Here is a 27,661-nt window from a genome sequence, read left to right on the forward strand (position 1 = left end):
ACATGGTTGAACAGGATCCGGGAACAGCCGATATGTTTGCAATTGACCGGGCCCGCGTGCTGTCTGCAATCCATGAGCTCTAGTTAATATTAACTCACCTCGCCACCTCAAATGTACTTCGGAGCAGTTTGTTGGATGCGAGAGGATGATTACTTTGGGACTCTTAAGCTCGCATGTGCTTGATTTGATGATCCGATATGTGGTTAGATATGATAGGTAACAGTTGAGTTGACATGAAGTTGAGTTGTTGATGGGGACGGCATGTTTCAGGAAGGCGTTGATGTGACGGGCGTTTCGTCAATTCCGCTTGTCAAATCTGCGGATTAAATGCTGCGAGAGATCCGTCAGTGTACCCACCTATCGCCCAACAGGGCCGTCTACGTGGCTGTTTTCCGTTTCGAAAGTTCAATGAAAGTCCCAGTCGTTCTTCAAGAAAATTCCATTCCCAAACATGTAAGCCGAATCCGATTCCCTGCATTGCTGTACGGTAGGTAAAGAAAGGTGCGAATAAAAAAAAGAAGAACAGATCAAATTTTTTTCATTGGATATATCCTTCGCCAGGGGTACCGGGACATGAAATCGTGAATCCCAACCCTTTAAAACCTCCGCTCAACCCATTCGCGCCGTTTCCCTAGATTGCATTTTCTCTCGAGAACACCGCCTCTTCGACGTCGACACGCTTAGAACTTGGAGAAAGCCTTGACGGCCTTGCCGGTGCGGGGCAGGACACGGAGGGTGTTGAAGCGAACCTATTAAGCAAAGCAAGTCAGAGTGTGTTCGTTGATAAAAGCGGATGGAATAGCTGGACTGGGAGGTATATGGTTTGCGGAATTTGCGGGCACGTACAGTCTTGCTGAGGGGACGGCACTGGCCGACGGTAACCCAGTCACCTTCCTCAACACGGAAAGCGGGGGAAACGTGGGCAGCAAGGTTCTTGTGGCGCTTCTCGTAACGGTTGTACTTGGGGACGTAGTGAAGGTATTCACGGCGGATGACGATGGTACGGTGCATCTTGGTGGAGACGACACGGCCGGTCAGGATACGGCCACGGATGGAGACCATACCGGTGAAGGGGCACTTCTTGTCTAAAGTTGCAGGTCAGCAATCGAACTCACTGTGGTCGAGATAAAGCGTAGAGCGCAGTGCGTAGGTGGATCATCCTCCTCGAAGTCTGAGAACTGAGAATCGAGAGTCGAAATCGAGTCGCTACCCCGGATATTGCAAGTCTGAACTCCTTCCCTTGAATCGCAGTCGCTCTGCGAAAGTATCGATATGAATGCCGTATATTTTCCATTTGCTGCCCGCGCATTCTCATGTTCAGACTTCGAGGAAGTAACCGCTGCCCTTTGCCGAACCGCCATCTCAAACCGGAGGAAAAATTCTTCGTAGGTCGTGCATACCAATGTAGGTGCCCTCAATGGCGGTCTTGGGGGTACGGAAACCCAGACCGACATCCTTGTACCATCGTCGAGCCTGGCCAACCTTCTTGCTCTTCGCCTTGGTCTTGGGGTTGAGGAAGATGTGAGGCTGCTTCTGGAACGCACGCTCCGACTGGACGGTCAACTCGGTGGCCATTTTTGCGAGAATACAGTCCGACGAGGAAACAAGGTCGAGCTGGGTGGGAGATTCGTCGCGAAGGGGTTGTCGGATTGTTCGGTGTCGACGTCGACTTGAGGAAGACAAAATTAGGGATCGCGGATATTCACTGTGGGAGTTGTGCGGTGGCTGCGCTAGTCTTCTTTCGGAGTCTCTGCGGATCGGCTAGGGCTGTTATGTAAGCCCGTTTGTTTACTTTTCAAGATCACATGACTGCCCGCCGGGGCGACGCGACGGGGAGACCGAGGCGTCATTGCTCAAATCATCAACCAATTCATCGACAGATCTATATCCTCCGGGGCACTGGGGTGGGCGTATTGCTTCGTTATCGTCTATGAGCCCCAGCGACACCAATGGCGACAAGAGATGACTCCGCGGGGTCGTCCCGTCCGCGCTCTCGTCGCTCCATCGCTCATGTATCCCGATCGAGACTCACTGCTGGAGGGGATAAAGAGAATACAACAATGGACATCGCCTCTCAACCACTAACTGGTCGCCAAACGGCACTGGGAAAGGAAAAGAAGTCTCGAAGCAAAAGTCTGGGACCTGGAGGTTTAGATGCACTTCAAGCTTCAAACGGAAACCGACGAAAGGTATTGAGTCTCCGCATCCCGCTATATCGCTCCGTTCTGGACTGGTCGCTCATATGTCTATAGTCTGCCGCCGTGTTTCCGCTAAAGTCGATTCTCAAACCTACAGCCCCCGTATCCCCAGTACGAAATATTCCGACATTTGAAGAAACGCGCAGGAAAACACCAGCCCGTGGAGCGAAGGGTCAGGAATCCAGCAGCGGCTCAGCGCAAGAAGGCCTTTTGATCGATCTCGACACGCCCGCCCAGAAAACCGCTGCTAACTCGGAAGACCAAACGAACCCATTCGATACGTTTGACGCTGATACCATTCGCAATGAGATGGCTGCTGCAAGGGAACAGGAGGAGAAAGAAAGGCGTGAAAGGGAAAGAAAAGCGGCTTTGGAACACAGAGAAGCTCGGCGCAAGTCGATGGGTACGTTTTCTGATATGTCCGAGTTATCACTGTGCCGGACTGACTGATCTTCAAGCCAACCGTCGTGTATCTTTTGCGCCTGAGGCGACATTGCATACGTGGAATGTGGTGGAAATTCCCGACGACTCGACATCCTCATCTGCTTCCAATTCTACTCGACGTGCATCTGCGTTGTCTAACGCCCAGAACCAACCTGCGCATACCCCGAAACAAGTCGATCCTTCGAGCTCGCCCGAGATCGATGCCGAGTCGGATATTGCCTTCTCCCCAGTTCAGTACCCTGATCTGGAGCGACTTAGAAATCCGCCGCCTAGTGGAGGCTATGATGGAGTTGGCTCCTCTCAAGATATGTTCTCGAGTCCTTTTAGTGGGAGCGACAATAGCGAGGATACGGGACTGCATTCCGCTTCTAGGGATGACGACGATGACGACGACAATGATGACGACGATAGCTCTATAGCCTCCGGCTTTGAGGGTGAAAGCACCGCGATGAGCCTGGACGATACTGCCCACTCCCGAGTGACCGCCCAAACAGATGGATCCGAATCCACTTCAGGCACCCATCGCTTGAATGAAGCTTTACGACAGGCGGGAACTCGGGGCGTCGATGACGAGGATGATGAGGATGTATCCATGGAGATTGCTGATCAGGAGATTACTGGCGCCTTTCAGCCTTGGATAAAAAAGGGAGAAAGGCAGAGCTTCGATTGGGAAGATATCAGCGCGCGGCACGACCAGGAAAATGTTCAGCCCTCCAAACCTTCGAATTTTGGTCTCTCGGAGGCGGGTAGCGATAACGGTGACGAGGATCTTAGCATGGAAGTGACCAATGCCATTGGAGGCATCATCCCCAATTCGCGTCAGAGTATCGGCCGTCGCAGGTCAATCGCGGAGGAAACGAACTACGAAGAGCAGACCATGGAACTCACCAATGTGGTGGGAGGTATCGCGCAACCCGGTTCGCCAACGAAGTCAGTTGATGCCAACAGCGAGATGGACAATGATGAGGAGATGACGATGGAATTCACGTCGGTTGTTGGAGGAGTTCTGAATAAGATCGCGCCTCAAAATGTCGACGAGAACCATAGCACACCAGCCCAAGACCGAGATGATTCCGAGTGGAACAACCCTGATGGCGAAATAGAAGACGGTGTTGATATGGAGATAACGGGAGCGGTTGGTGGTATACTCCCACCTGCCCCGGAGGAAGTCGGATCCGACGACGAAGACCAAACCGCAGGCATGGATTTTACTGCGGCTATGGGCAAGATATTGACGCCTGAACGCGCGAGCCCGGATAAGGCAGAATCGCAAACTGGCAGCTCTCCTTTCCAAGACACTGTCAAAGCGTCCCCAGCTAAATCACCGCCAAAGTCGCCGGCAACCTTTCACGTCACCGCTGTCGCTTCTGAAAGTGGCAGCCCCAGTTTGGCTAGTGTCAGGTCAAGACCTACGAGACAGAGTTTGAGCCGTACAACCCCATCGACGCCGACACCGGTGACCCCCGAAGAATCGCTCTCTAAAGAAGCCTCGAACCTTCCCATACAATCGGCTCCAGTAGAACAACCCTCTACTCCAGTACCGTCATCGCCCTCTAGAAGCGATGGCATTCGCAGCACATCGCCGAAGAAACTATTTCAGCCCGAGATCCAGGCATCAGACGGCCAACAGAAATCTCCAGGTCGAAGAAGCCTCTTTGGCTCCAATGCGACGGGAACGTCTACTCCTCTATTTGTCCTTCGGCCTCCAGGAGCGAGACGCTCCTCAGGCCTTGGGATCGACAGAGAAGGACTTGGATCTCCAAAAGTTGCAGCGATGCTTGACAAACGGCGCTCCATTGGTGAGGAAGCTGGTGACTTTGTCCCACGACCACAAGGGGTGCGTTTTGAGGATCCTATCAAGCTTCAAGAGGAAGTTGATCGGGAACGCGAGGAAGAGGAAAGCCGGGAAGACGGTCATATTCAGCCTCCAGACCCTACCGCGAATCTGAGAGATATGATCTCAAGCCTCACGCCGAAGAAGAATAAGCTCCGCGGCCGCAAGAGTCTTCATGTCGGCGCTGCACGAGGAATTCTTGGCAAGCGCCCGGCGGAGCTAGACATAGATGACGAAGATGAAGGGGAGAACACCCCGAAGCGGTTGCGGCGCCGCGAGGATATGAGTCCTGTGAAGAACGTCAGACTTCCTCCTCCTCCGAGCAAGGAAGAAACAGTTGGTCGTGCCCGATCGCCGGTTCGCAAGTCCATGGCAGCATCTCCCTCAAAGCTTAGCACAACGCCGACTCAAGAACCAAGGGTAGCTGCTTTGGCGAACGCTGCGCAAGATGAGTCAGTAACTGCCTCACCAGAGGTTGTCATGTCCGCTGAAGGTGCTGGTGATGATAATCCTGAGCCGGAAGTTGAACCAATACAACTGCAAGAGTTCTTGAACATGACCAATATTCACTTCATGGAACTTACGACCACTAAGAGACGACACACAACAGCGCCTGATAGCATCAGCAAAAGGGCAGCTAGGCTATCTCTTGAGGGTGATGGCAAGTCCAGTGCTGCTAACTTTGATGACTGTGTGGCTGCCGGCTTCTGTACTGTGCCAATGTTGGAGTTGTACCAGCATGTAAGTGGACAAATCACGCAAGATGATATATACTAACGACTCTAGTCCTGCCGAGAGTTGAAATCATACATCTCCGAAGGTCGTCAGATAATTCGATCCATAGAGACCGAAACCTATGCCGACAATCCGCCCCTGTTCCGGGAATATATGACCGCTGCGCCTGACATCCGTTTGCTGATGGACAACCAGTTTCGGAACGTCAAAACCCACACCAGACTGCTGAGCAAAGCTACATGGTACGAGTGGCGTATGAAGCTCCTTGAGGGTTTGAAGGAGGGCTTGGATCGACACATGGAGGAGATGAAGGGGGATGATAATCTCTTGTCAAAACATGAAACGATCTTGAACGAGGCCATGCCTGTCCTCTCCACGAAGCATGCGACGCTAAAGGAAGAAGCTACACAGTTGCAGCAACTGGCAGATGAACTCGAGAACTGTGACCAGGATGAGCTCTGGAATGCGCGGAACAAGCTTGTGGACTTGGAGGAGGAGATCGAAGCCCAGAAGAAGCTGCTGGCAGAATTGCAAACGCAAGTACAGGACAATACAGATACCATAGAAACAGGCGCGGAGCTCAAGGCAGAATTCACGGCTCAAATCCAGGAGGCTGAAAGAGTCAAGGAAGAATGCCGTGGATGGAGCGCCAAGGAAATCCGTGAACTGAAGGGTATGCTCTGTCGTCCAATGCTTTTGTCGAGCCTCACTGACCTTGGTAACAGACTCCGTCCATCGCATTGAGCAGCAGACAGGGTGGTCTATTAGTTCGGCATCTTCCTCGGAAGCAGGCCCTATGGTGACCATGTCTTACCGACATCAACTCCAAGTCAAGTTCCACCCCGGTTCATTTTGCATTGAGGGCGAGAACAGAGACTCTTCACCGCAAAAGGACAACACGCCGGTAGAGCTGGGCTATCACCCCGAGAACGAGGGAAAATCAATCCAAACGCGTCCGCTCTCACCTATCGTGCTACTCATCCTGAAATCCCTGCAAACCCACATCGCCACGATTAATCAATCAAAGGTCACCTCAAAACAGCTTCTACGCTTCGTCTCAACAGCCTGGGACCTCGCGACAAAAGCTGAAGAGGAAGCTCGTATGCTTGGATTTCACGGCGTCACCAACCTCCGACTCTCCGAGATTGAAAGGCCCTCTCTTCGAGCGCGATGCACTCTCCTCGGAACCGTCCCTCTTCCAACCGAGTCTAACTCGTCATCAAAGTCCGAGAACAAGAGTAACGGGAAGAGTCGAATTGACGTCGACTTTGCCGTGACAACGCGCATTGTAGACACGAACGACGAGAATGCACTCGGCGTCCTGGATATCCAGACCGAGGTCATCGCTAGCAAAGTCTACGGCTTCGGGACGGATAACACTACCGGACTCTCTGAGAAAGAGATGCGCAGCATCCTGAGCAAGGAGCTCAAGGCATCGAACAAAACAGGCGTTAAGTTCGGGAGCGGAATCTGGAGTAAGGCGGTCCAGACGCTTGAGGGGAAGGTGTTCTAGTCAGGCTGTTCAATTCTAGCACTATTGTCGATTTATCCTTTCGTGATGATTAAGCGGGTGTCCAGGTTTGCTTGCTGCATTGGGGGTTTTTGTTACGGCCTCGCTTGTTAGGTACCTGTTTATGGATGCTCTGCGCTTTTATTGTTCGTTTGTCGTCTTAACGCCGATACCACAATTTGACCTACGCAAGCGATTTGATGATGAATTGTGTTCTGAACGTTGTGGCACTATATATCCTTCAGCGTAGATTGATTATATTTGTGATTACTATGTGGCCTGATAGATAGGAAAAAATGGATTGCCGGGGCTAGACAGCGCCCAACAGCGAAACTAAAACGCGTCTCCGAACCACATCGGCGGCTGTGATTGGGGACCAGGACCAGACGTGGAAGCAGGACCGCCGTTGCTCTGGTTCTCACTTCCGTATCCGTACCCCACAGGCACCGTCCCATTCATCATTGTTGGCACGGACACCGGCACCGAGGACACAGGGACGGCGGTAGTCGCAGCTGCCGAGTTCATGCCCATGGTCTCTGACCCCGGTCCCTGGTAAGGGAAGCCCTGTTGCGGGAACATATTACCCATATTCATGTCCATGTTCATACCCATGCCCATTCCAAGGAACTGGCCTTCAAAGCCGAACTCCCAGTCTGCTGTGAGAGGGATCTGCCATAGGTCGGGCCCGGGTTGCGAGAGAGGGAATGTGAACGGGGCTGTGGTGGAAGCGTCTGTTGGGGTGGGAAATGAGAAGGTAGCTGTAGCTGTGTTTGTGTGGAAGGTTGACGATGTGTAGGGGGGTTGTTGGGAGCGGAGTGTAGATTGATATTGGTTTATGTTTGGAGGATTTGATGTGTGTGGGTATGGTGGTGGTCGGGTTGAAAATGTGTTGCTGGGACCTGAAGATAGAGGAGGTGGGGTTTGGCTTGGGCTGGACGTCGGACTCTCGGGCACAACATAGCCGGAGGAGTTGATTGGAGGTAGGCCTTCAAGGTTGGGGATGTTGACGGATGTGGATGTGGATGTTGATTGGAATTGAGCTTGGGGTTGGGTTTGTGATGTTGTTGTGGCTTGCGTGCTGTGGGCTCCGCGAGTTTTAGAGGCTTTCCCTCTGCCATCCGGATCTGCGCCTGGTCTGATCGTCTTCTGCTCTCGTTCAAGGACAGTGCGGGCGATGCGCTCGAAGGTCGTGCTCATGCGTGTCATGAATCGCGCGTAGTTGCATGGCCCGTCGGCTGGAACGAGCGTGGCGAAGAACGTCGCTGCCATGTTCAAGGATTGCAGATCGTCTTTGGCGGCTGGCTGCTGGCTGTTGCGGAGGATGTTGGCAAAGACTGTCATGACTGCTAAGAACACATAATAGAGTAAGGACCTGTTGAAAGCATTAGCACGAGTAAGTAACGGTGAAGAAAAGCTTACCATATCCAGGCAACATCGCCCCAGGGTAGATGATTTATTGATTTGAGGATATCCCTTGCAGCCTGAACGCAGATAATCGCGGAGGACGCGGACTGGTTCAGTATGAGCCTCATGTCTATTTGTGGAACGCTATCGGTCCGTGACTGGTACACGAAGTTCATTAGCATTGGGATGCGGTGAATCATCATGAGAGTGTTGTTGTATATCAAAAACAGGCCAGCGGAAGCAAATCCGGCCAGGAAGTCTTCGCCGCTACCCCTTTGCCTGAGCAAGGCTTCAAACTGGCTGTTCCTCTTCCAGTCCTGTAAGTCGGCGTGTAACTTGTGAACCGTCTCGCAAATTTCAGCTGTCGATTTATTTTCCAAGCCCCGCGCTGAGTAAAAGTGCTTGTATGTACGGCTTCTGATGACTGAAACGCGGCAGATTTGTGGAAAAACTGACTTGTTGTCAACGATCATCAGTCCCTCGGTTTCCTCGGAAGGAAAATCGACATCATAATCGTCAAGCTGCTGCGTCGGCGCACTCCCTAGTCTGATAGATATGCTATGTAACATTAGGTCGGAATTCTTACAAGTAGCGGATAGCGTACCTCTGATCAATAATATATGCGATCCAAAACACGTTCCTTCTCTGCTGCTGCTCTAGCTTAGATAGATGAGGCCGGGGGTTTTCACGATGAAGCCCCATGCGATGAGACGCTCGTATGGCGGCGGTCACAATGGGCATTGTCGCCTGGGAGCCAGAGTTACCTCGAAGGAATATTGCCATACCGAGAAGGGCTTGAACGCTCAGTAGGTCCGTCCGTCGTAGTACAAGCTCGGGAAAGACTGAGAGCGCGTTCTTGTAATATAGCCACGCCTTTTCCCTATCTTTTTCCGACTTCTGACTATTTGAGAAGCGATACTCGTAAGCGAGGGCAAGCATGATATTGATACTGGCCCACCGAGCCGCATCGTCGCAGGCCTGCTGAGTATACTGCCATTCGACTAGTTGCATGAACGTCTTCTCGTGATACAATGGGAAAATGAGGTTCACGGTCCTGAAATAGTCTTGGAGCAGAGAGAATACCTCTGCCCTCGGTGGAAGTGGCTTGAAGACTTTTGAGGCGAACAAATCGTGGAATACATCAGGCCGCCATTGGGCCCAAGGACTATCAAAATTCGAATTCGAATTTGATAACAGTGAATTAAGAGAGTTCCCTTCGCCGGACCTCTTTTTGATCCACTCCACTCCTTCCCGGGTCAAAATTGACAGAGGCGAGGATCGTCCTGGACAAGGTCAGCAACAACTCTGTGCAGCATGACTGGTCATGGCAGCCAACATACCATAGTACAGCGAGTTTCCTTTCTCTACCTTGTATACCGGTGGCCCACCTTTCGTCGCTGAGCGCCTGCGCTCATGAGGTTTAGTCAACGCATTTCGGTCGGATGGGAAATCTGGATATCCTGGCTTGGGCGGATGTCTTTCGACAAAGGCTCTGCCGATGTATGTGTTTTCCGACTCGGCATTGCGCACGAAGTCCTGATGAAGACTTGGAGGGACGTCTTCGCCATCCATAGAATTGTCATCTTCAGTCTCATCTTCCGAGTGGCTACTGTTGTTGCCGAAATCTGCGGTTTCTACCGATAGTCCAGCGGCCCTGAGTAAAGCTTCGGTCTTCCTTAGGCGCTCCTCTAAACCCCTTACATAACGCGATCTAGGAGTTTTAGCCAACGCCGTCCCCGTGTGTTTGGACAAGAACTCGATACCTTTTATGCTTCTCCCCGCCGGAGAGGATTTTGCAGTTCTGATTACGGCGCATACATTGCATACAGGTCCCGGCAGACTCGTCAAACTCACATTTGATCTTCTTCTTGTGGCACATCTCACATGCCTATTGAGCCAAATCACTATGGTGCTCAGCAGGACGACGAAAAGGTCTGCTTACCAGTGGTTTACGTCGGAGTCTAGAATCATGGCTATTGCTGAATTTTGCATTTCCGCGAACGCCAGGCATCCGGGCAGGCCTTGGGCTAGCGATCGGTCCTGAGGGTTGCATAGCTCCACCTGAGGCAGTAATAAGAGGTAGATGGGATCATCAGTGTTTCTGGCAGCGCATGGGGCGCCGTAGGGCCCTCCGGGAGTGGGCCAGTGTGCCTGTTCCCAAGTATCGAACCGGCCGAGACCGCGGCTTGCAAGAGCCGGCGAGGATAGAGTTTTGTCGAGTACGACCGGCAAGCCGCTGCGCCACCGGAAATATTCGCAGGGAGCCGTCACCGTGATAGAGGGATGGCGTGATGATGAAAAGCAATGCAATGTTGGTGAGAAATGCGAGTCCAGTTTGTGGCGGAGAACCCCGCTTAGTCATGTCTCCGCAGTCGGATCGGAGCCACGCTTCCGCCAGCTTGAGCCTTCAGTGATGAGCCTTCACACCGCAAGGTCCGCAACGGTCATGGCCGGCAAGCTTGGTAGCCCGTGCTTTGCGGGGATTTCCAGCCGAATCTTATTCCATCAAGATCCAAGACAACATTGAGAAACTATGTAAGGCTACTGAGGCTTGATGAAGTATGATTGAGAGCTTTGACCCAGAAGTCTGAAGACGAGGGACTGTCCGGGGTCGATTTTCATTAAAGCTCGTGGCAGTCAGTCCCTTGCTTCCGCTACCCGCATCCTCGTGAATCTTGCAAGGCTATCTCAAGGAGTAGTGCCTCCGAAACAGAGTAAACATACTACATCGTAAGTAATGGCTCTGTACCACTCGGCTGGCCTTCCGATCCTTCGGTTGGCGATAGACCTAACCCCGAAGCTAACAGAAGTGGCTCTCCTAGTACTACACTGAGAGAACTGAGCTCATAAAGAGTACCCCCACGCTTTGTCGGCTGTCTCGTTCGTGTACGTAAGAAGAAGCCTATATCCATCTACTTCTTCGACCTCGGTTTGCATTGAAATATGACGACATTCAGAGCGGAGGTGTGTGTGGGTACAAAGCCAACAGGCACAGACTGAAAGACTGAGAGTCTGAGACAGCCTTCGAGTCTGGAGACGAAACCGCGAGACGGGACAGTCCGAAGCTCCAAGGGCACAGGGCCTATTAACAATGACGGTCTATTCATGCAGCCTTTTCTGATCTGGGGAAGAACTGCGTTTCCCTCCTGATACCTGAGTCGACCCGGCCAAAGACTGTCGATCATGATTCAGCTTCCCCGGAGCAGCGTCAGGAGTTTCTCCTTGCTACAAAATCGGTGGCAGACAGTAAGCAGTACGAGCTAACTCATGAAAACTCGCAACGCTTTCACCTTCAGCCTTGTCCGGCATTTAGATCGAGATCCATCTCCTCGGAGGCCAACACCGCCAAAAGTACGGCGATATAGATTGCTCTCCAAGCCACAGGGGCGGGAAACAAGCTTGGAAAGGAAGCACCCCGGCTTGCGGGATTCCACAGCGGAATCTTAAGAGCTTGAGGAGCGGCAGTTAACGCGCGTCTGGACCGCTGTGATTTGCTCCGGAAATGAAACGATTCGACGGCCATGTACTGTACCGTCATAGTTTACATTGGGCCCACACTCTAAGGTACGAATACTTTAGCCTTACGAGCACTCCCACCTAATATTGGTAAAATATGGTATACTATTGTACTGTACTGTAATCTGCTGTTAAGCAAGCGGTAATGAGATTTCAGCAAGAACCCCCTGCCAACCCCGTCCCTGACGATGTTTATCATACTATGTCCTCTTGGACTTTCTGAAATATATCATCAACCTTTTTATCTTCTAAGTCATAACTCCTCCTCCTCTTCTGTCTTACCCGACTCTTTTCAATCCTCCAGCCCAGCGCTCTCAAACCAGGTTGCTGTACAGCTCGGCCACATTGTCCGCGACAGCCAATCAGAACAGGCGATCACGACATTTCTCCATTAGATCAGATCATCAACTAGCAACAAGGCGTAAGACGATCCCAGCACCCGTCGCCCTCCTCCCACCAGACAATCTTGTGGTGTGAAAAGAAAAAGACTCGGTCTTTTGTCTGCCTGTAACTGCGTTTGTGGCCACTGCGGTCCAGCCTCGGATTTCTCCCGCCTCTCGTGCTGCTGCGTACGTGGCCGCGTTATGCGACTGATCATTGATTGATTGAATGGAAAGCTTGCTGCTGCAGATTCAAACAGATATCTTGGTCCAATTCCATCCTGGCAAGGCAAGGTTTTGAGTTCCTGTTTCCCAATCGCTGAATCATCCCTCATCCTTCCTGTGCGCCCCTGGCCCAGCTGATCGGCTGGCGACATTCCCGTGCTTCTGTCACCATCGATTCCCGGTCCCTCTCGCTCCCAAGACAAGCCACCCAAGCATTCTGTGTGGCCAGCTGGAAAGCAGGCCAATTTACCACGCCCTCTATTCCAGCCAGCTCCAATCAAATTAAAGCCGGGGCCAAGATAGAAAAAAGCGGGGAGAGGTTGGACAGACGGCGCGGTCTTACAAAAGCACCTGGTCCTGCAGCAATATGTCAGATGAACAAATTGCTCGTCAGACGGCGGCCTCGAGCTTCGATAAACTTGAGAACTTCAATTTTCTGCTCTCTCGACACGACCCCGAGGCCGCGAAGCACCGACAGTACTCCTTTGACACGGACGCTGCGGCTAGTTTGGCTCACGTCCCCAGTCTAAACATGCCCTACGATCCTACCGAGGGCATGGGCGGCTTGTCCGTCAGTTCGTACGAGAGCATCGAGGACGAGCACAGTCCGATCGATGTGCGAGGATATCCGTATCATGGTAAGTCTGAGATTGAATGACGCTGCATATTGCATTCCTTGCGCCATTTTCGTGCTGTTTGGTTCGTTTCCTTGCATGCTTTGCTCATCCAACGTCGGATGGTGCAAGAGCTACTGCGCTCGGGTTACATCTGCTGGTCCGGAGCTATGCAACTTTTCTGGGGAAGAGCCCTGGTGTTTGTTTGTTGTAGCCTGGGCCAGCTGCCCGCTATTTCGACCCTCCCCTAATGAGCATCGCGAACCCATGCTGAGTGTCGTTTGGGAAATTGGTCAAATCCTGCAAAGCAACCAATACCGTTGATTTAATTGTTTCTTTTCTTTTTTTGGATTGTTGTCGTTCCCTTTTCTGTCACGCCCGCTTTGGTTAACACGATGTGAGCACGCAATCGATCATCCTTATGACATCGTCGGTAGCCTGTCAGTGCCAGGCCTCCCCAAGTTTCTATGCCCGGTCAATCTAAGGCCCTCCGGAGTTGCATGTCCCTTATGAAACCCCTTCTGCGCCTTATCTCCTTCTTATCCTGTTGCCTCTGTTGTCCTACCAGTTCTTGCGGTTACTTATACTCTCTCCAACAGCTGGCGACAAAACCATCAACTACTCAGTATCCGACCACATGCTCTCACACTCAACTTATCCTCTCTATCCTCCAATCTCATACGGCCCTGATGAAATTAGCCATGTACCGGGCGCCATGACGCCTTCAGATGTGTCCTCGTCCATCTCACCCCCCAACGGCCAAATTGGCAACAACAAATACAGCACCCAGATCTCAGGCGACCACATCGCATCCGCCCTCGGCCAGGAAGAGCACTGTCGCCGGGCCGCCGAAGAGGACCGACGGCGCCGCAACACCGCAGCAAGCGCCCGATTCCGCATGAAGAAGAAACAGCGCGAGCAAACCCTCGAACGCACTGTGCGAGAAACGACCGAGAAGAACGCCAGCCTTGAAGCCCGCGTCGCTCAACTTGAAATGGAGAACCGCTGGCTCAAGAACCTCTTGACCGAGAAGCACGAAGCCAGCTCCACCCGGCTGCCTCCGCCCCCAGCAACAGACTCCTCGCTGAGCCATCAAAATACGACCGTCACGGGAAGCGGGCAAAAACATATTCAGCCAAAAAAGAAGGGCGTCGGCACCGGCAACTAGGCGCTAAAATGAAGTTATACTTGCTTGCTGCTTCTGCTTTTCGTTTGCGAGTTTTCTGCGTACTTCATGGATACCGGGGCGACGTTATATTGATTGATATTATGGGATCATTCTGATTGATACCCTCCTCATCTGGCTTTCGACTCTCGAGTCATCCACGGGATGGAGCAATCTGACGATGTAATGACATTCTTTCTCTACTCTCTGATTGTTGTGCTGCGTTGAGTATGTACTGGGGAGGTCAAATTAGGAACACGATGGTCAACATCTAGAACCTCGTTTCTCTTTATTTATGGTATATAGTAACTGCTACGGAGTATCGGTTGGGCCGCGTGCTTGCTTTGCCAGTCTACCAGACAATCCTGACTATCATGCTTGATCTTACCCATTCGACGTCCGTAGCACCTGGCGAAGCACGAGCTGCCTCACCTGGGCATTGATGTGCAGGCAGAACCTCGGCCGAACCCAGAAGACGCGGCTCATGTACATCTCCTTACGGTATCGCCAGGCCCGGCCCTCATTGCGCCATCTGGACTAATATGACCTACTACCCGTGGATCCATTACTCAACCACTACCCCGTATGGAGTCTCCGCGGTTATCCGTCAAACGACCTTCGGAGCCAAGAACTCATATGAGCAATGGGATGGATCAGGCACGGTCTGAGTCGTGATCTGGCTTATAGCTGATCGCGTGGAGCAGGAGGGTTGAGTTGAGTCGTGGTATCCGCACTATACCTAGCTAGTGTGGCGGCGTCTGTGGCCCTGGCTCCCGGGACAGGGTATCTGATATGGCAGCTCCTTATTCCTCACTAGCCTCCAATTTCTTGTCCACTTGTTAGTCCTTGCATCGGTGGTAATGCTAGGCTGGCTGCCCTGTACCTCAGTTGTACTTCCCCGAGGACAGCCCGCGGACTCCTGGTATAACCTTTCCCTCTGCACCCCAGTCAGTTATTATCCCGAGCTGGATGGGCATTGGGCACACGACCACGACCACGACCACGACCAGGCCTCCATGGTATGGTCGCTGTCGGGCGCTGAATGGCAGGTGACGGATGGCAGGACCGACGTCGAGTCCCCTTCACGACTGCCCAGCCATTGTTCCAGGTGGGCTGAAACGGCTGGCCTTGGAATCAGTGTGCCCAAGTGATTGTGTCTACATAGTACGAGCGCCAAGGCTACAGTACCCTACTGCCCTTCTTGTTCTAGTACCTACCTGGACTAGAGCGTGTCTGCAGCGACGGGTCAGAACCCCTTAACCGCTCCCTTAATTAAAAGGGGTTTAGCGCCGTTCTAAAACGGAAGGCGGTTTAAAAAATTAAGGGAGACGCTCCCTTGTTAAGGGAGCCTATTCCTTAATAAAATTAGGCTTAGTGTGTTATTAGTACCTGTTTTAAATTAAGGCCTTTTATTATAACTTTAAATCGCGTTAATATATTTATTTAAAGTTACTTTATATTAAATTTATATATAAAGTTACTTTTTAAAAATAAAAAATTTTTAACCCTAGTTTTAAGGCAGTGCCTAAAGTATATAGTAATAATTATTTTAATTTTTTTAACTTTTATTGCACTTACTACCCCTAGTTACTAATATATTAGTTTTATAGCTTTATTTTTTTATATTAATAGCCTTTTTAATAGTTTAAATACCTACGTTGCTTATATATTTACCTGCGTAAGTAAGTACCTTATTATTACTAGTATTAACTATACTTAAACCCGTGCTAGCGCCCGCGCTAGCACCTGTAACTAAGCTTATAATTAAGTTTATAATTAAGCCCTTAACTAAGCCCTTAACTAAGCCTGTGCTAATAGTACCCTTAATAACCTAAATATTTATAATATTTATAAATTTACCTACACGGGCAAGTATTTTATTATTATTAATATTAATACCTTTTAAGCTAGCAAGACAAGCTAGTAAAAATATAATATTAAAAAATTAATAGCTTATTAAGGCCTGTAATATTAATTTATAATTATATATAATAAGTACTAGCCCTATGGTATTTTAAAAAATAATAAATTATTAATTTAAGCGGGTTACTTATAGGAATTAATATAGTTTAAAAATAGCTTAAAAAAAGCTTTTAAACTTATGGCTAAATTTAATATTTAGCTTAAAAAAAAGGTAATAAGCAAGAAATACACTAAAAATAGCTATATAAAAAACGCCTTACTTAAATTCTTAGCTTATTTAGGTTTTATTAAAAGCGCTAAAAAAACATAAAAATTACAGGTAACTAAGCAGGTAAATAATAATAAATATATAATAATATATTATAATAATTTAAGTAAAGGCCAAGTAAGAAAATAAGCTAAAAAAAGTACTTAAAATAAAGCTATTTTAACCTTTTTTAACATGCCTATTAAAACTATTATTTTAACCTTTTTTAACACGCCCACTAAGCTTAATAATAATATTAATATATTAAAAACCCTTTCTTACCCTTTTATTATACTGTTAAAAACTTTATACTAAATATTTAAGGATTATTAAATAACCCCTTTTTAAGTAAATTTTATATAAATTTTTAGTTAAATAATTTTTAAGTATTTAAAGGCAAGCCCCGCGGGCAGCAAGGTGCAGGATTTTAAAATAAAAATAAATTAATTTAATTATTAGTTAAAAAAGCTATAAAATACTTAAGGTTAAATATTAGGCTTTATAAAGCGCCTTAACCACTACTTTATAAATTAGGCTTACCTAAATACTTTTTAACTATTATTAGCATTATATTAAAGCGCTTTAATATTAAATTTCCGCGCCTAGTACACAGGCAAGTTAAAATATTAATTAAAAAAATAATAATTTAATATTTTACTATAATAAAAATTATATTAACTTACTAATATAGCTTAAATACTAGGTATTTCTAGTTTTTAGTAATTAAATTAAAAGCCTGCTTAATAAAAATTTATAACTTTAAAAAATAAATATTAAATACCCTTTACTTAAAGGTAAGGCCCCTTAATTTTTTATATAGCGTAATAATATTATACTTGCCTTTATAGGCATTATTTTTATATAAAAATAAAGTTTTTTTGCTATTATATAACTCCCTAAAAAGTTAATTAATTTTGCTTTTATTTTATATAAGCATGTTATTTACTTTACCTTTAAAAGGGCCTTATAAAAATAAAATTAAATTATTAATGTTATCACTGTTATAGTGTTGCAACTGCGCAGTGTTGCAATGACGCAATCCGGCGGCCTAAGGCCACCGGGCGGAGGAACATCAGCGCCAAACTAGCCGCGTGCTAAGGTGGTAGCTAGTTATATAATATATAAAATACTAAGTTTAACTTTAAACTCTAACTTAAAGAATTAGTAATTAGTTTTTATTATAAATATATAACACCTTTTTTATTATAATAATTTATATTTTTTTAAGCTTACTATAGTGTATAAACATAATTTATAGTTTTAATTACTTTTTTTTTTAAAAAAAAACCTATTTTATATAATAACTAGGTAATAAACTTAATCCCAGGGGCTAGTAAATAACACTTTAAAAAAGTAATTATAAACCCTAACTTAATATTTAACTAACATGCCTAAAAAAAAATTTATAAACTTTAAACTAAAAAATCCTAAGGGTGCCCCTGCTATTAAACCCTAAATTATATAAAAAATATTAAAATATAAAAGGCCTGCCCAGGGGCAAGAAAATAAAAATAGTAAAAAAATTATTAAGAAATTACAGGCAATGCTAGAAGCAATTCTAGCAAAAGAAAAGAAATTATAGGAACAAGAACGCCGTAGAAAAGAAGAAGAAAAACGCCAACAAATCCATGCCCAAATTGAAGAGTGGCTAGGCAACAAACTCGATCCCAGGGGCCGGCGGACAACGCTCTGGAAGAGCAACTGTAAACCCTAACTTAATGTTTAACTAACATGCCCGAGAAAAAATTTATAAACTTTAAACTAAAGAATCCCAAGGGCGCCCTTGCTATTAAACCCTAAATTATATAAAAAATATTAAAATATAAAAGGCCCGCCCAGGGGTAAGAAAATAAAAATAATAAAAAAATTATTAAAAAATTATAGGTAATACTAAAAGTAATTCTAGTAAAAAAAAAGGAATTATAAGAATAAGAATACTATAAAAAAGAAGAAAAAAAATGCTAATAAATCCGTGCCTAAATTAAAAAGGCACGCCAATAAATTGCAAGGGCTAAAGCCAACTAGTAAATATATAATATACTTATTTAATTTATTAAGTAATTAATAGTCCCGCGCTAAATAAACTTTAATAATCTTATAATTTTAAAGGAGATTACTAAAGGGGTTATAGTAATAATAATATAACTTAAAAAAAACTTTTTAAAAAAATTACTATTTATAAAACTATACCAGGCAAATAATATTAAAAAATTTAATAATTAAAAGTTAAATATAAAAACATACTTTAAAACCTTCCTAACCTATTACCTAAATAATAGCTATAAAATATTTTAATTTATTAAATTTTTAGCAAAGGACCGCAGGCGGGAATAGTTTAATATTTATAAAGTAAAAACTATATTTACCTAGAAAGAATTTTTTAACATGCTGGTTAAGATAATTAATAATAAAATAGTACTAGTTAATAACTTATTAATTAAGTAAGGTAATACAAAGTAGTAACTATAATAAACTATTAGGTAATTTATATAATTATTAAACTAAATTAAGAAATACCTACCCTATAAGTATAAAGATAATTAGCGCCAAGGACACCTATACTAAAAAATTCTAAAAAATATATAAAAAAAGTTTCTTATTTATAAATACTAAGAGCTAAAATACTATAATAATTATATATTATACTTAACAAGTGTTAAAAATAACATGCCCAAGCAAAAGAAAATAATTATAAAAAAAAAAAAAAAGTTTTTTAACTAAACTTATATAAGGTTATTAGTAACTAAAGTTAGGGCGCTTTTTATTATTAAAAAAAATATAAAAGTAAATACTAGTATAAAATAACCTAATAATTTAAATAATTTTTTATTTATAAAAAAGCCATACCTAGGTAAATACCTAAATTATAGCTATACTAAATATTTTAAGTAATATTATTAATTACTAGGCAAAGGTTAAAAAGAAAAAGTGCCTTTATAATAATAATCTTTAAGTAAATCTAATAATATAAAAAATATAAAACCTTAAAGCTTTGCGCGGTGCAAGCTTTAAAAGTTTATATAAAATAAAAAAATACGCCGCGGGCCTAGGTAATTTAGGTAAAAATAAAAAAAAAAAATAAAAAATAATAATATATAAGAATTTTTATTAACTTTAAAGTAAAAGTAAATTTTATAAACTAGTACTAGGCAAAGTCCTACCTAATATAAAGTAAAAAATTAGCCTATAAAATACGCGTAGTTAATAACCACATGGTAATATTTTATAAAAAATATATACTTATAGTTTATACTAAAGATTTTATATGTAATATATAGCATTATTAATAAAACTTTAAAACTATTAATATTAATAATTATAATATAATTTTAGGATTTCCGTGGCTACTAGCCGTGATACCTATTTTAAATTAGTAAATTAGTAATTAAATATATAGTTAAAAAGTAAAGTATAATTTTAAATACTTATAATATATAATAATAATATAAAAATATACCGCAAAGATTACTATAAAAGTTAAAGTACTTTTAATATAAATTTTTAAGCAAGAAAACCATGTTATAATACACCTTAATAGGGTAAAGGTTAAAAAAATCCTGCTACTTAAATAATATTATAAATATATAAATATATTTTTTAAAGTAAAAGTAAATATTTTTATATTTTATTAATCCTATAATTATATAATTAAGTTATAACCTAGTGCTAAGCCTTTAAGCAAGTATATTTACTTATTATTTTTAAAAAAGCTTAAGGTTTTACGTAAATATATTAAGAAAGCCCTTAAAAAAAACTAAATATACTTATTAAAAAGTCCTGCGGGAGCTTTAGTGCTATTTATATTAAAAAAAAATAATAGCTTATGTTTTTATATAAACTATTAAGGCCTAAATACTATTATAATTAAAAATATATACCTATTACCACTACTTAATATAACCCTTAACTATTTTAAAATAAAAAAAATTTTTATATAACTAGATCTACAAGACACGTACCATAAACTTTAAATTTATAAAAAAAATAAATAAAAAATAGTGTTTAAAACGTAATTTAAACTTTATAAATACTAAGTTATGCTATTTAAACTAGTAAATATGCTAATAATATTTTAATTTTATATAAACCATGCCTTAGCTAGGCTAATTAATATAATTTATATTACTTATTTAAATAATATTATTATTTTCTTAAAAAATAAGAAAAAATATAAATAATATATATAAATAGTCCTTAAGAGGCTACGTGATTTTAAGCTATATATAAAAGTTAGTAAATACTTATTTTATGTTAAAAAAATTAACTTTTTAGGCTTTATTATAACTACTAATAAAATTAAAATAAAATTAAAAAAAGTTTAAACTATTGCAAAGTAGCCAAGGCTAAAAAATATAAAAAAAGTAGTATTTTTTTTAGGATTTTATAGCTTTTATTAAAAATTTATTAAAAACTATAGCTAAGTTGCGGTAGTGTTATTTAATCTTATAAAACTTAATATAGTTATAAAATACCCACTAAAAAAAAAGGCCCTAAAAGTATTTAATATATTATACCTTAAATTTATAAAATAGCTATTACTATAATACTTTAATCTAAAATTATACATATAATTATAAACTAACACCTTAGGGTATGCTATTATTAAGGTATTATTTTAATTAATAAAAAATATATAATAGCACCTAATTACCTTTTAATTTTATAAATTAAAAAACATGGAAACCTAATATAAAACCCATAACTTTAAAATACTTATAATTATAAAATACTTTTAAATTTAAAGATACTACCTTAAGGGTAGCAAATTCCCTATTAAGGTACTTATAAATTATAATAATTTATAATAATTTATAATAACTAAGGACCTAACATAAAAATAAGTATAATAGGTAAAAAAACTTATAACTTTTAACTTTATTATTAAATACTGCCCGGGGGCAAAAAACCTAATAAATACTTTAAGTAAAAAAGTAAACTATATTTCTAAAAAAAAAAAAAAAAGCCGCAGGCGGGATAGTTCTTTATAAATTATAAAAGTAATTAAATAACTAACTATTATTACACCCGGAGTTTAAATTATAATTTAATATATAAGCTACTATAGTAAATAAAAACCTATATATAAATAAATTATAATTAAGTATTATAAAACTACTCTAGGTAGCCCAAAAATATAATAAAAAATTTAAAAAAATAAAAAATAATTTTATAAATTTAGATTATAAAAAAAACCCTAAGTATTAAAAAGTAATAAATAATAACTTATTATATTTTAAAAACTAAGTTTACATGCTAAAGTTAGTAACACTTTATAAAAAAATTATAAAGGTAAATTATAACAAGCCCCAAGGTAGGCATTAAGGTATTAATATAATTATTATAAATATTTTTTAAAGGTACTATTAGCTAGATATAATTAAATATATTAAAAAATATGTTAAAAAGTGTAATAGTTGCTAAAGAATTATAGTTTATAGGTATAAACCATATAAATTATTAAAATTACTAAGCCTATTAAGGGCACCTGTAAAATAAATTAGTATAAACTTTATTACTAGTTTACTACCTATAAAATATAATAAGCGTGTATATAATACTGTTTTAGTGGTAGTTAAGATATATACTAAATTTATATAGTATATTTTATACTTAAAAAATATTAATATAAAATAACTTGTAAATACCCTTATAAATAATATCTTTTGCTTTATTAATATACTAAAAAACATAATTAATAATTATAAAAGTCTTTTTACTAGTATATTTTAGGCTACACTAAGCCACTACCTAGGCGTAAAATAAAAACTATTTATTATATATTACCTATAAATAAATAGCTAAACCAAGAGGTAAAACCAAGTCCTTAAATACTATTTTTATACTTATATTAACTAGCACTAGAATAATTAGCTATAGTAAATTAAAATAACATAATTTATAAATAATAACGCGTATAAATAGTTTATAGGTTGCATACTTACTAAAGCTTTTATAAATTTAAAGGTAACTATATATATTAATATTAAGGGGCCTAACTAGGTATTAAAAATTAAATTTTAAAAAGCTACAAAGTTTAAGAAGATTCACGCAAATTTAAAAAAATAATTATAAAAGTTAAAAAAAGCTATAGTAGTTTAATATAATAAAAAGCGCAAGAAAATAAGCTTTAAAATTAATAACTATGTTATACTTTATATAAAAAATATTAAGTTAGCAAGACTAAATTATAAATTAAGTAAGATACTTATTAGCCTGTTTTTAATAATTATAAAATAAAAAAAATAGTTTTATAAGCTATTACTTTTACTAAATATATAATAATTATATAATATTTTTTATATTATATTTTTAAAACCTTACCACGGTAACCTATCCCAAGCGCTAAATATTAGCCTTATACTAGTAAATAGTAAAAAAAAATATTTTATTAAAAAAATTCTTAATATTTATAAATTTAAGGGCAAGGTATAATATTTTATAAAATAATAAAAATAGGATAATATAAAAAATAATACATGGGAATTAAAGGCTTATATAACTAAAACTATAATACTTAAAGATTTTAAGAAAACTTACAAGAATAAATTATGTAAAGTAAAAAAATATTAAATATAAATATTTATATTTATAACCTACGCGCACTTATAAAAAAAAAAGAAAATATATTATTTTTGCTAATTAGCGGCGCCCGCAGGGCCTTTTAATAAAAAAAAAAAAAATAAAAACATAAAATAAAATAAAAAATAATAAAAAACTTAAATAAGTGGCTAAGCCGCGCGGCGCGCGGCACCTAATATATATAAAATAAAAATTAAGCCCACAAGGGCGCTAATACTAATATTTAATATAAAAGTAACTTTAATAAAAATTCCTAAAAGCGCTAAGGCGCAGTAAACCCCGTACTAAAAGTAATAAAAGTTTATAAAAAAAATTAGTAATATAATGCAGTGTAAATTAAAATATATAAATATATACTTAGTAGCTAAAGCCGCACTTATATAAAAAAAAATTATAGTTATTAAAGCAGCGCTAAATAAAGGTTTAAAAACTAGAAAAAAAATTATTATAATAAATTAATAAACTAGAACATAGTAATACTATAAAAAGGGGACTAACTTATATAATAAATTATTATTTTTATTAAGGGGGGTACTAACCTATAAAGTAAAGTTAAATATAAATATAATAATATTTATAAGGTTAGCTACTTATATATTATTAGCCGTGGTAGTTTACTTAATAGCTATTTTAAATACTTAATAAGCCGCCCTTAAAATAATAAGGTTTTTATAAGCTTGCAGACTGCTAGCTCCTATATATATAATATTAATAATATTAAAAATATTTTATAGCTAGTTACTTACTAAGGTAATATTAATAGCTATATACTTTAAAAGCGCCCTTTTTATATTATAATAAAACTAGTACTTTTTACCCCCTTAATTATAAGTAAGGGCTTTTATTATAATATTTATAGTAAATATATTTTTATTTTAGCGCCCTATGGTAATAATATATATAATATATTATAAAATATAAAAATTAAGTAGTAAAGCTATAAAGCCCGGGGGCGGTAAAAAAAAATATTAATAAAAGCCCTATTAGCAGGGGTGGCGGGGGTAGCAGCAGGGGTAATAATAGTAATAATAATAATAAAAGCACGCAAGTGTTAAAATTAAGTAATTTTAATAGTTAACATGTTAATAATTATTAATATATAAATAAAGGGTAGGAAAATATAATTTTATATACTAAAAATAAAATAAAAAGTAAAAGTTAAAACCAAGGCTTAACTATTATAATAAAAAAATATAAAATAAAACACTATAATAAGATAAATAATTACTAATAATAGTATTTAAAATATAATATAAGACTATATTAAATATTAAAGTAAAAAAAATATAAAGTAAAGGGCAAGCATGGGAAACCTTAAAAAAAAAAATAGGGTTAAAAACACGCGGTATAATAAAGGCTATAATAAAAGTAAATTATATTTAATTTAACTACTAAAAATAGTTTTAAAAACATAAAAATAATAAAAGCTAAATATAAAAAGCTTATTAACTAAATTAAAAAGGCAAGTGCGTAGCAAGACATAAAAAAAAGGTAAATAAAAAGCTAATATAATAATATATTAATAATTAAAATAAAATAACTATATATTATAAATAGCTGCTAAAGGTATTAAAAAAAGCATAAAAATAAGAAAATTTAGCTATTTAAAACTTAAAGCTTTATTATAAAAACTAAGCACGGAGTAAAATAAAATATATAAGCTTAATAATATTAATATAAGACTAATATTATTAAAATAAATAATATAATACTTAAAAAGCATGGGAAAAAATAAATATAGGGTATTTTAACCCTAGGAATATAATTAAATAATTAAAAAGTAATAAAAATATAATAAAAAGGTGTATACTCACGGTAGGCATTTTTAATTAAGTTAAAAAAAAAAAAAAAAAAAAAAAAAAAAAAAAATTGCAAGGGCGCTTTAGTATTAAAATTAAGATATTATACCTAGCTACTATAAGTAGTAATATTATATTTAAATTTAAAAGTAAAGTAAGGTAATTAAATTAATTTTTTATACTTAACTTTAAATATAAATTGCACGCGAATTATAACACTTTATAAACCTAAAAATAGCTTATTTTATAGCGCTTAATAAAATCTATAATTTAAATCACGTTTTATAAAGTATAAATATAAATTTATAAATTATAAGAGCGTGATTACTTAAAAAAAAAAGTACTATTATTACTATTATAGTATTATAACTATATAATATTATAATAATATAATCCGGCGGCCTAAGGCCGCCGGGCGGAGGAATATTAGCGCTAAACTAGCCACGCGCTAAGGTAGCGGCTAGTTACATAATATATAAAATATTAAGTTTAACTTTAAACTTTAACTTAAAAAATTAGTAATTAGTTCCTACTATAAATATACAATGCCTTTTTTATTGCAGTAATTCATGTTCTCCTAAGCTTACCGCAGTGTACAAACGCGACTCACAATTAAGTATTATAAGGCCTTAATACTTTATATTATATTATTTTTTATATTTTAAATAATAAAACTCCTAGTTATTTTTTAGCTTATAAACTAGCCTAAAAGTACTATTTATAAACCCTTAAACTTATATTTTAAAATTATAAGCCATGGCTAGCTTATAAGCCTTTATATAAATTAAAAAATAATACTAGTAAAAAAATTTTTTAAAGCGCCAAGCCATATAAGTTAAAGTATTAATATAAATAAATAAAAGCTATAAGTGGCTTTATTTAAAAAAGCTCTTTAAGGTTTTTATTTTATATAAAAATAAGAAATAAGCAAGAACAAGGTATATTATAAGCTTATAATTTAGCTTATTATAATATTAATATTTAATTTAACCAAGTTTTAAAAAAGGCAAGAACTAATAAATTTCCCTTATATTAAAGCTATATTAAATTAACTAAAAATTTTTATATAAAACTATGTACCTTTTACTTATTAAAAATAAAAAAGCTAACGCTCCCGCGGCAGCTAATTAAGGTTAAATTTAAAATAATAATAAAGCTTTAAACCTTAGTAAATATAACTAACTATATTAACTAAGCTTATTTTTTTAATATATATTATTAAGGCGGTTGCAAATAGTATTATTCTTTTTATTTTAAGTAATGGTAGTAGTAGTAAATAATAATATTAAGTAAATATATTAAGTTTATGTTTTTATATAAATTATTATAATGTTAAGAATATCTTTATTCTACACCTAATTTTAAATTTTTAGTTAGCTTGGTAAAGGCCTACACGTGACGTCCAGGCAATAAAACCGGCAGTATTAAATTAAGGGGTGGCTCCAATTTTTGGCTGCAGACACGCTCTACTAGGTGAGTGAAGAGTGCGGCCTTGAAGTCGCGCCTGGCGTCTCCAATTTCTCCCCCAAGCATAATCTCTGTCCACTGCACAAACTCAATCTCAGTCTCTCCATCCGAAACGCCAGCAACCGCCTGGAAATCAGCGCGAGCCCAATCGTCTTCCCGAATATCCGCTGCCTGGGTCACATACGCAAAACCCACGTAGCTATGCACAGCCCGTAGTCGCTCGCGGACGACAAAGATGGCTGTTGCCATGGTAAGGAGCTTGACTTTGCAGCTTGGTTTCTCGAGGGGGTGTTCGAGTTGTTCCAGTCTCTGAGGAGCCGATCGCAGAGGGGTATTTTTTCTCTGTCTGCAGAAGCGAGGGGAAATCCTATATATATATCTCCAGTAGAGCCGCAAGGCGATGGATCTGGGCCATTTTTTGAACGTGGCTAATCGGCTTGGATGCGGTCCCGGGTTGGAATCTCGTATTGTAGGAGTGCGGCTTCGGTCTTCCGGGCGTGTCCTGTAAGATCGGCGATGAGCTGATTCTGAATGCTAGACGCTGATGGTCCGGTCGTCAGGGTTGAGAGATTCTTCGCTAGAGATCGCTGGCGGGCCAAAGTTCCTGCTTTCGCGAGGTATATAAACAGAGGTCTACAGGCACGGGTTTGGATGGAACTCAAGGTGTCCACGGTCAGGTCTGGTGTCAGAGTGTTTGTTGTAAGGACTTCGTCCTCAAACGACCACTTCAACGGCCGCTGGTATCCGGGTCAGTCGTATGCTCTCCTCGTGCATTGATTGCAGTAAGGATGGGTCTCATCGCACTTTATCCTCCATAGCATAATAAATTGGACTGAGCTTAGATAGAGGTTCGGGTTCAACGTACTCGCTGTTCACAACGTAAAACAACCGGCTACGCACGGTCAATCCACGTCTCTAGTCGCGGAGATTCCAACGGGGTTTCGGCCATGACAGCATTCGCTTGTCTTCTAGAAGCTGGGTCAGCACTTCACAAGCCAGATCGTCTGAAAAGCGGAGAAGAAGATTACGAGGTGACAATTGCACTTCTTTTCCATGGCATTAACCTTGACAATAAACCAGGGAAATGGCCAGGACAGATTTGAGCCTTGATCAGACACGAAGAGGCCCATTCAAGACCTTGATCTATTCGTTGGATATAAGGAAATACCCTACTATAGTCTATCAGAGGACTCAAGTTAGGTACACAGCGAGCGTTAGTACCAAGCCAGCCCAGCATCCCGATCACGCCTCAATCCAGTACAGAACTCCATTTCACCTTGCACTCGAGAACCCTTGCAACTCGCGGTAGTTAGCCAGCTCTCCGTCCCTTCCGCCTGTTCAGCTTCGCAGTGCTTCACCAGTGCGTCCTTCACTTTGGCTTGGAAGTATAAAACTCCCTGGGCAGATAAAGTCAGCTGCTCGGACGAGGACTCGTCTCTGGTCGTAAAAACACAGGGTTTGTCATTCTTTGAATTATATTGATTTTGTTTCTCTTGATCATGAAGTGGTAGGGGTTCTTCTCGATTCAGGAAAAAGAGAGATGATTGGATATAAATGGGATTAGAGTGTTGTGTTGTTTCAGTGATGAGGGGTATCGATGGGTTGACATGATTCAGTCTTC

The 27,661-nt window shown here is 40.1% G+C and overlaps 4 protein-coding genes across 4 annotated transcripts; 2 read left to right on the top strand and 2 right to left on the bottom strand.

Moving 5' to 3' along the window:
* Positions 1–680: 680 nt before the first annotated feature.
* Positions 681–1,575, bottom strand: DSM5745_08789 (40S ribosomal protein uS17; the record flags this gene model as incomplete). The annotated part of the gene is made up of 3 exons (XM_026750805.1): positions 681–749; positions 847–1,085; positions 1,401–1,575. 3 exons carry the CDS (start codon positions 1,573–1,575, stop codon positions 681–683), a joined length of 483 nt encoding a protein of 160 aa, XP_026600818.1.
* Positions 1,576–2,060: 485 nt separating this feature from the next.
* On the top strand, positions 2,061–6,724 carry DSM5745_08790 (kinetochore-microtubule binding complex subunit SPC105; the record flags this gene model as incomplete). The annotated part of the gene is made up of 5 exons (XM_026750806.1): positions 2,061–2,189; positions 2,253–2,601; positions 2,657–5,217; positions 5,263–5,884; positions 5,937–6,724. The coding sequence occupies 5 exons, from the start codon at positions 2,061–2,063 to the stop codon at positions 6,722–6,724; spliced, it is 4,449 nt and encodes a 1,482-aa protein (XP_026600819.1).
* Positions 6,725–7,054: 330 nt separating this feature from the next.
* DSM5745_08791 (transcription factor domain-containing protein) lies at positions 7,055–10,004 on the bottom strand (the record flags this gene model as incomplete). Its single annotated transcript, XM_026750807.1, has 5 exons — positions 7,055–8,093; positions 8,141–8,683; positions 8,730–9,408; positions 9,466–9,836; positions 9,889–10,004. 5 exons carry the CDS (start codon positions 10,002–10,004, stop codon positions 7,055–7,057), a joined length of 2,748 nt encoding a protein of 915 aa, XP_026600820.1.
* Positions 10,005–12,613: 2,609 nt separating this feature from the next.
* Positions 12,614–14,028, top strand: DSM5745_08792 (bZIP transcription factor; the record flags this gene model as incomplete). The annotated part of the gene is made up of 2 exons (XM_026750808.1): positions 12,614–12,884; positions 13,460–14,028. The coding sequence occupies 2 exons, from the start codon at positions 12,614–12,616 to the stop codon at positions 14,026–14,028; spliced, it is 840 nt and encodes a 279-aa protein (XP_026600821.1).
* Positions 14,029–27,661: the final 13,633 nt, after the last annotated feature.

This window comes from Aspergillus mulundensis (assembly GCF_003369625.1).
Source record: "Aspergillus mulundensis strain DSM 5745 chromosome Unknown scaffold_10, whole genome shotgun sequence".
Lineage (NCBI taxonomy): Eukaryota > Fungi > Ascomycota > Eurotiomycetes > Eurotiales > Aspergillaceae > Aspergillus > Aspergillus mulundensis.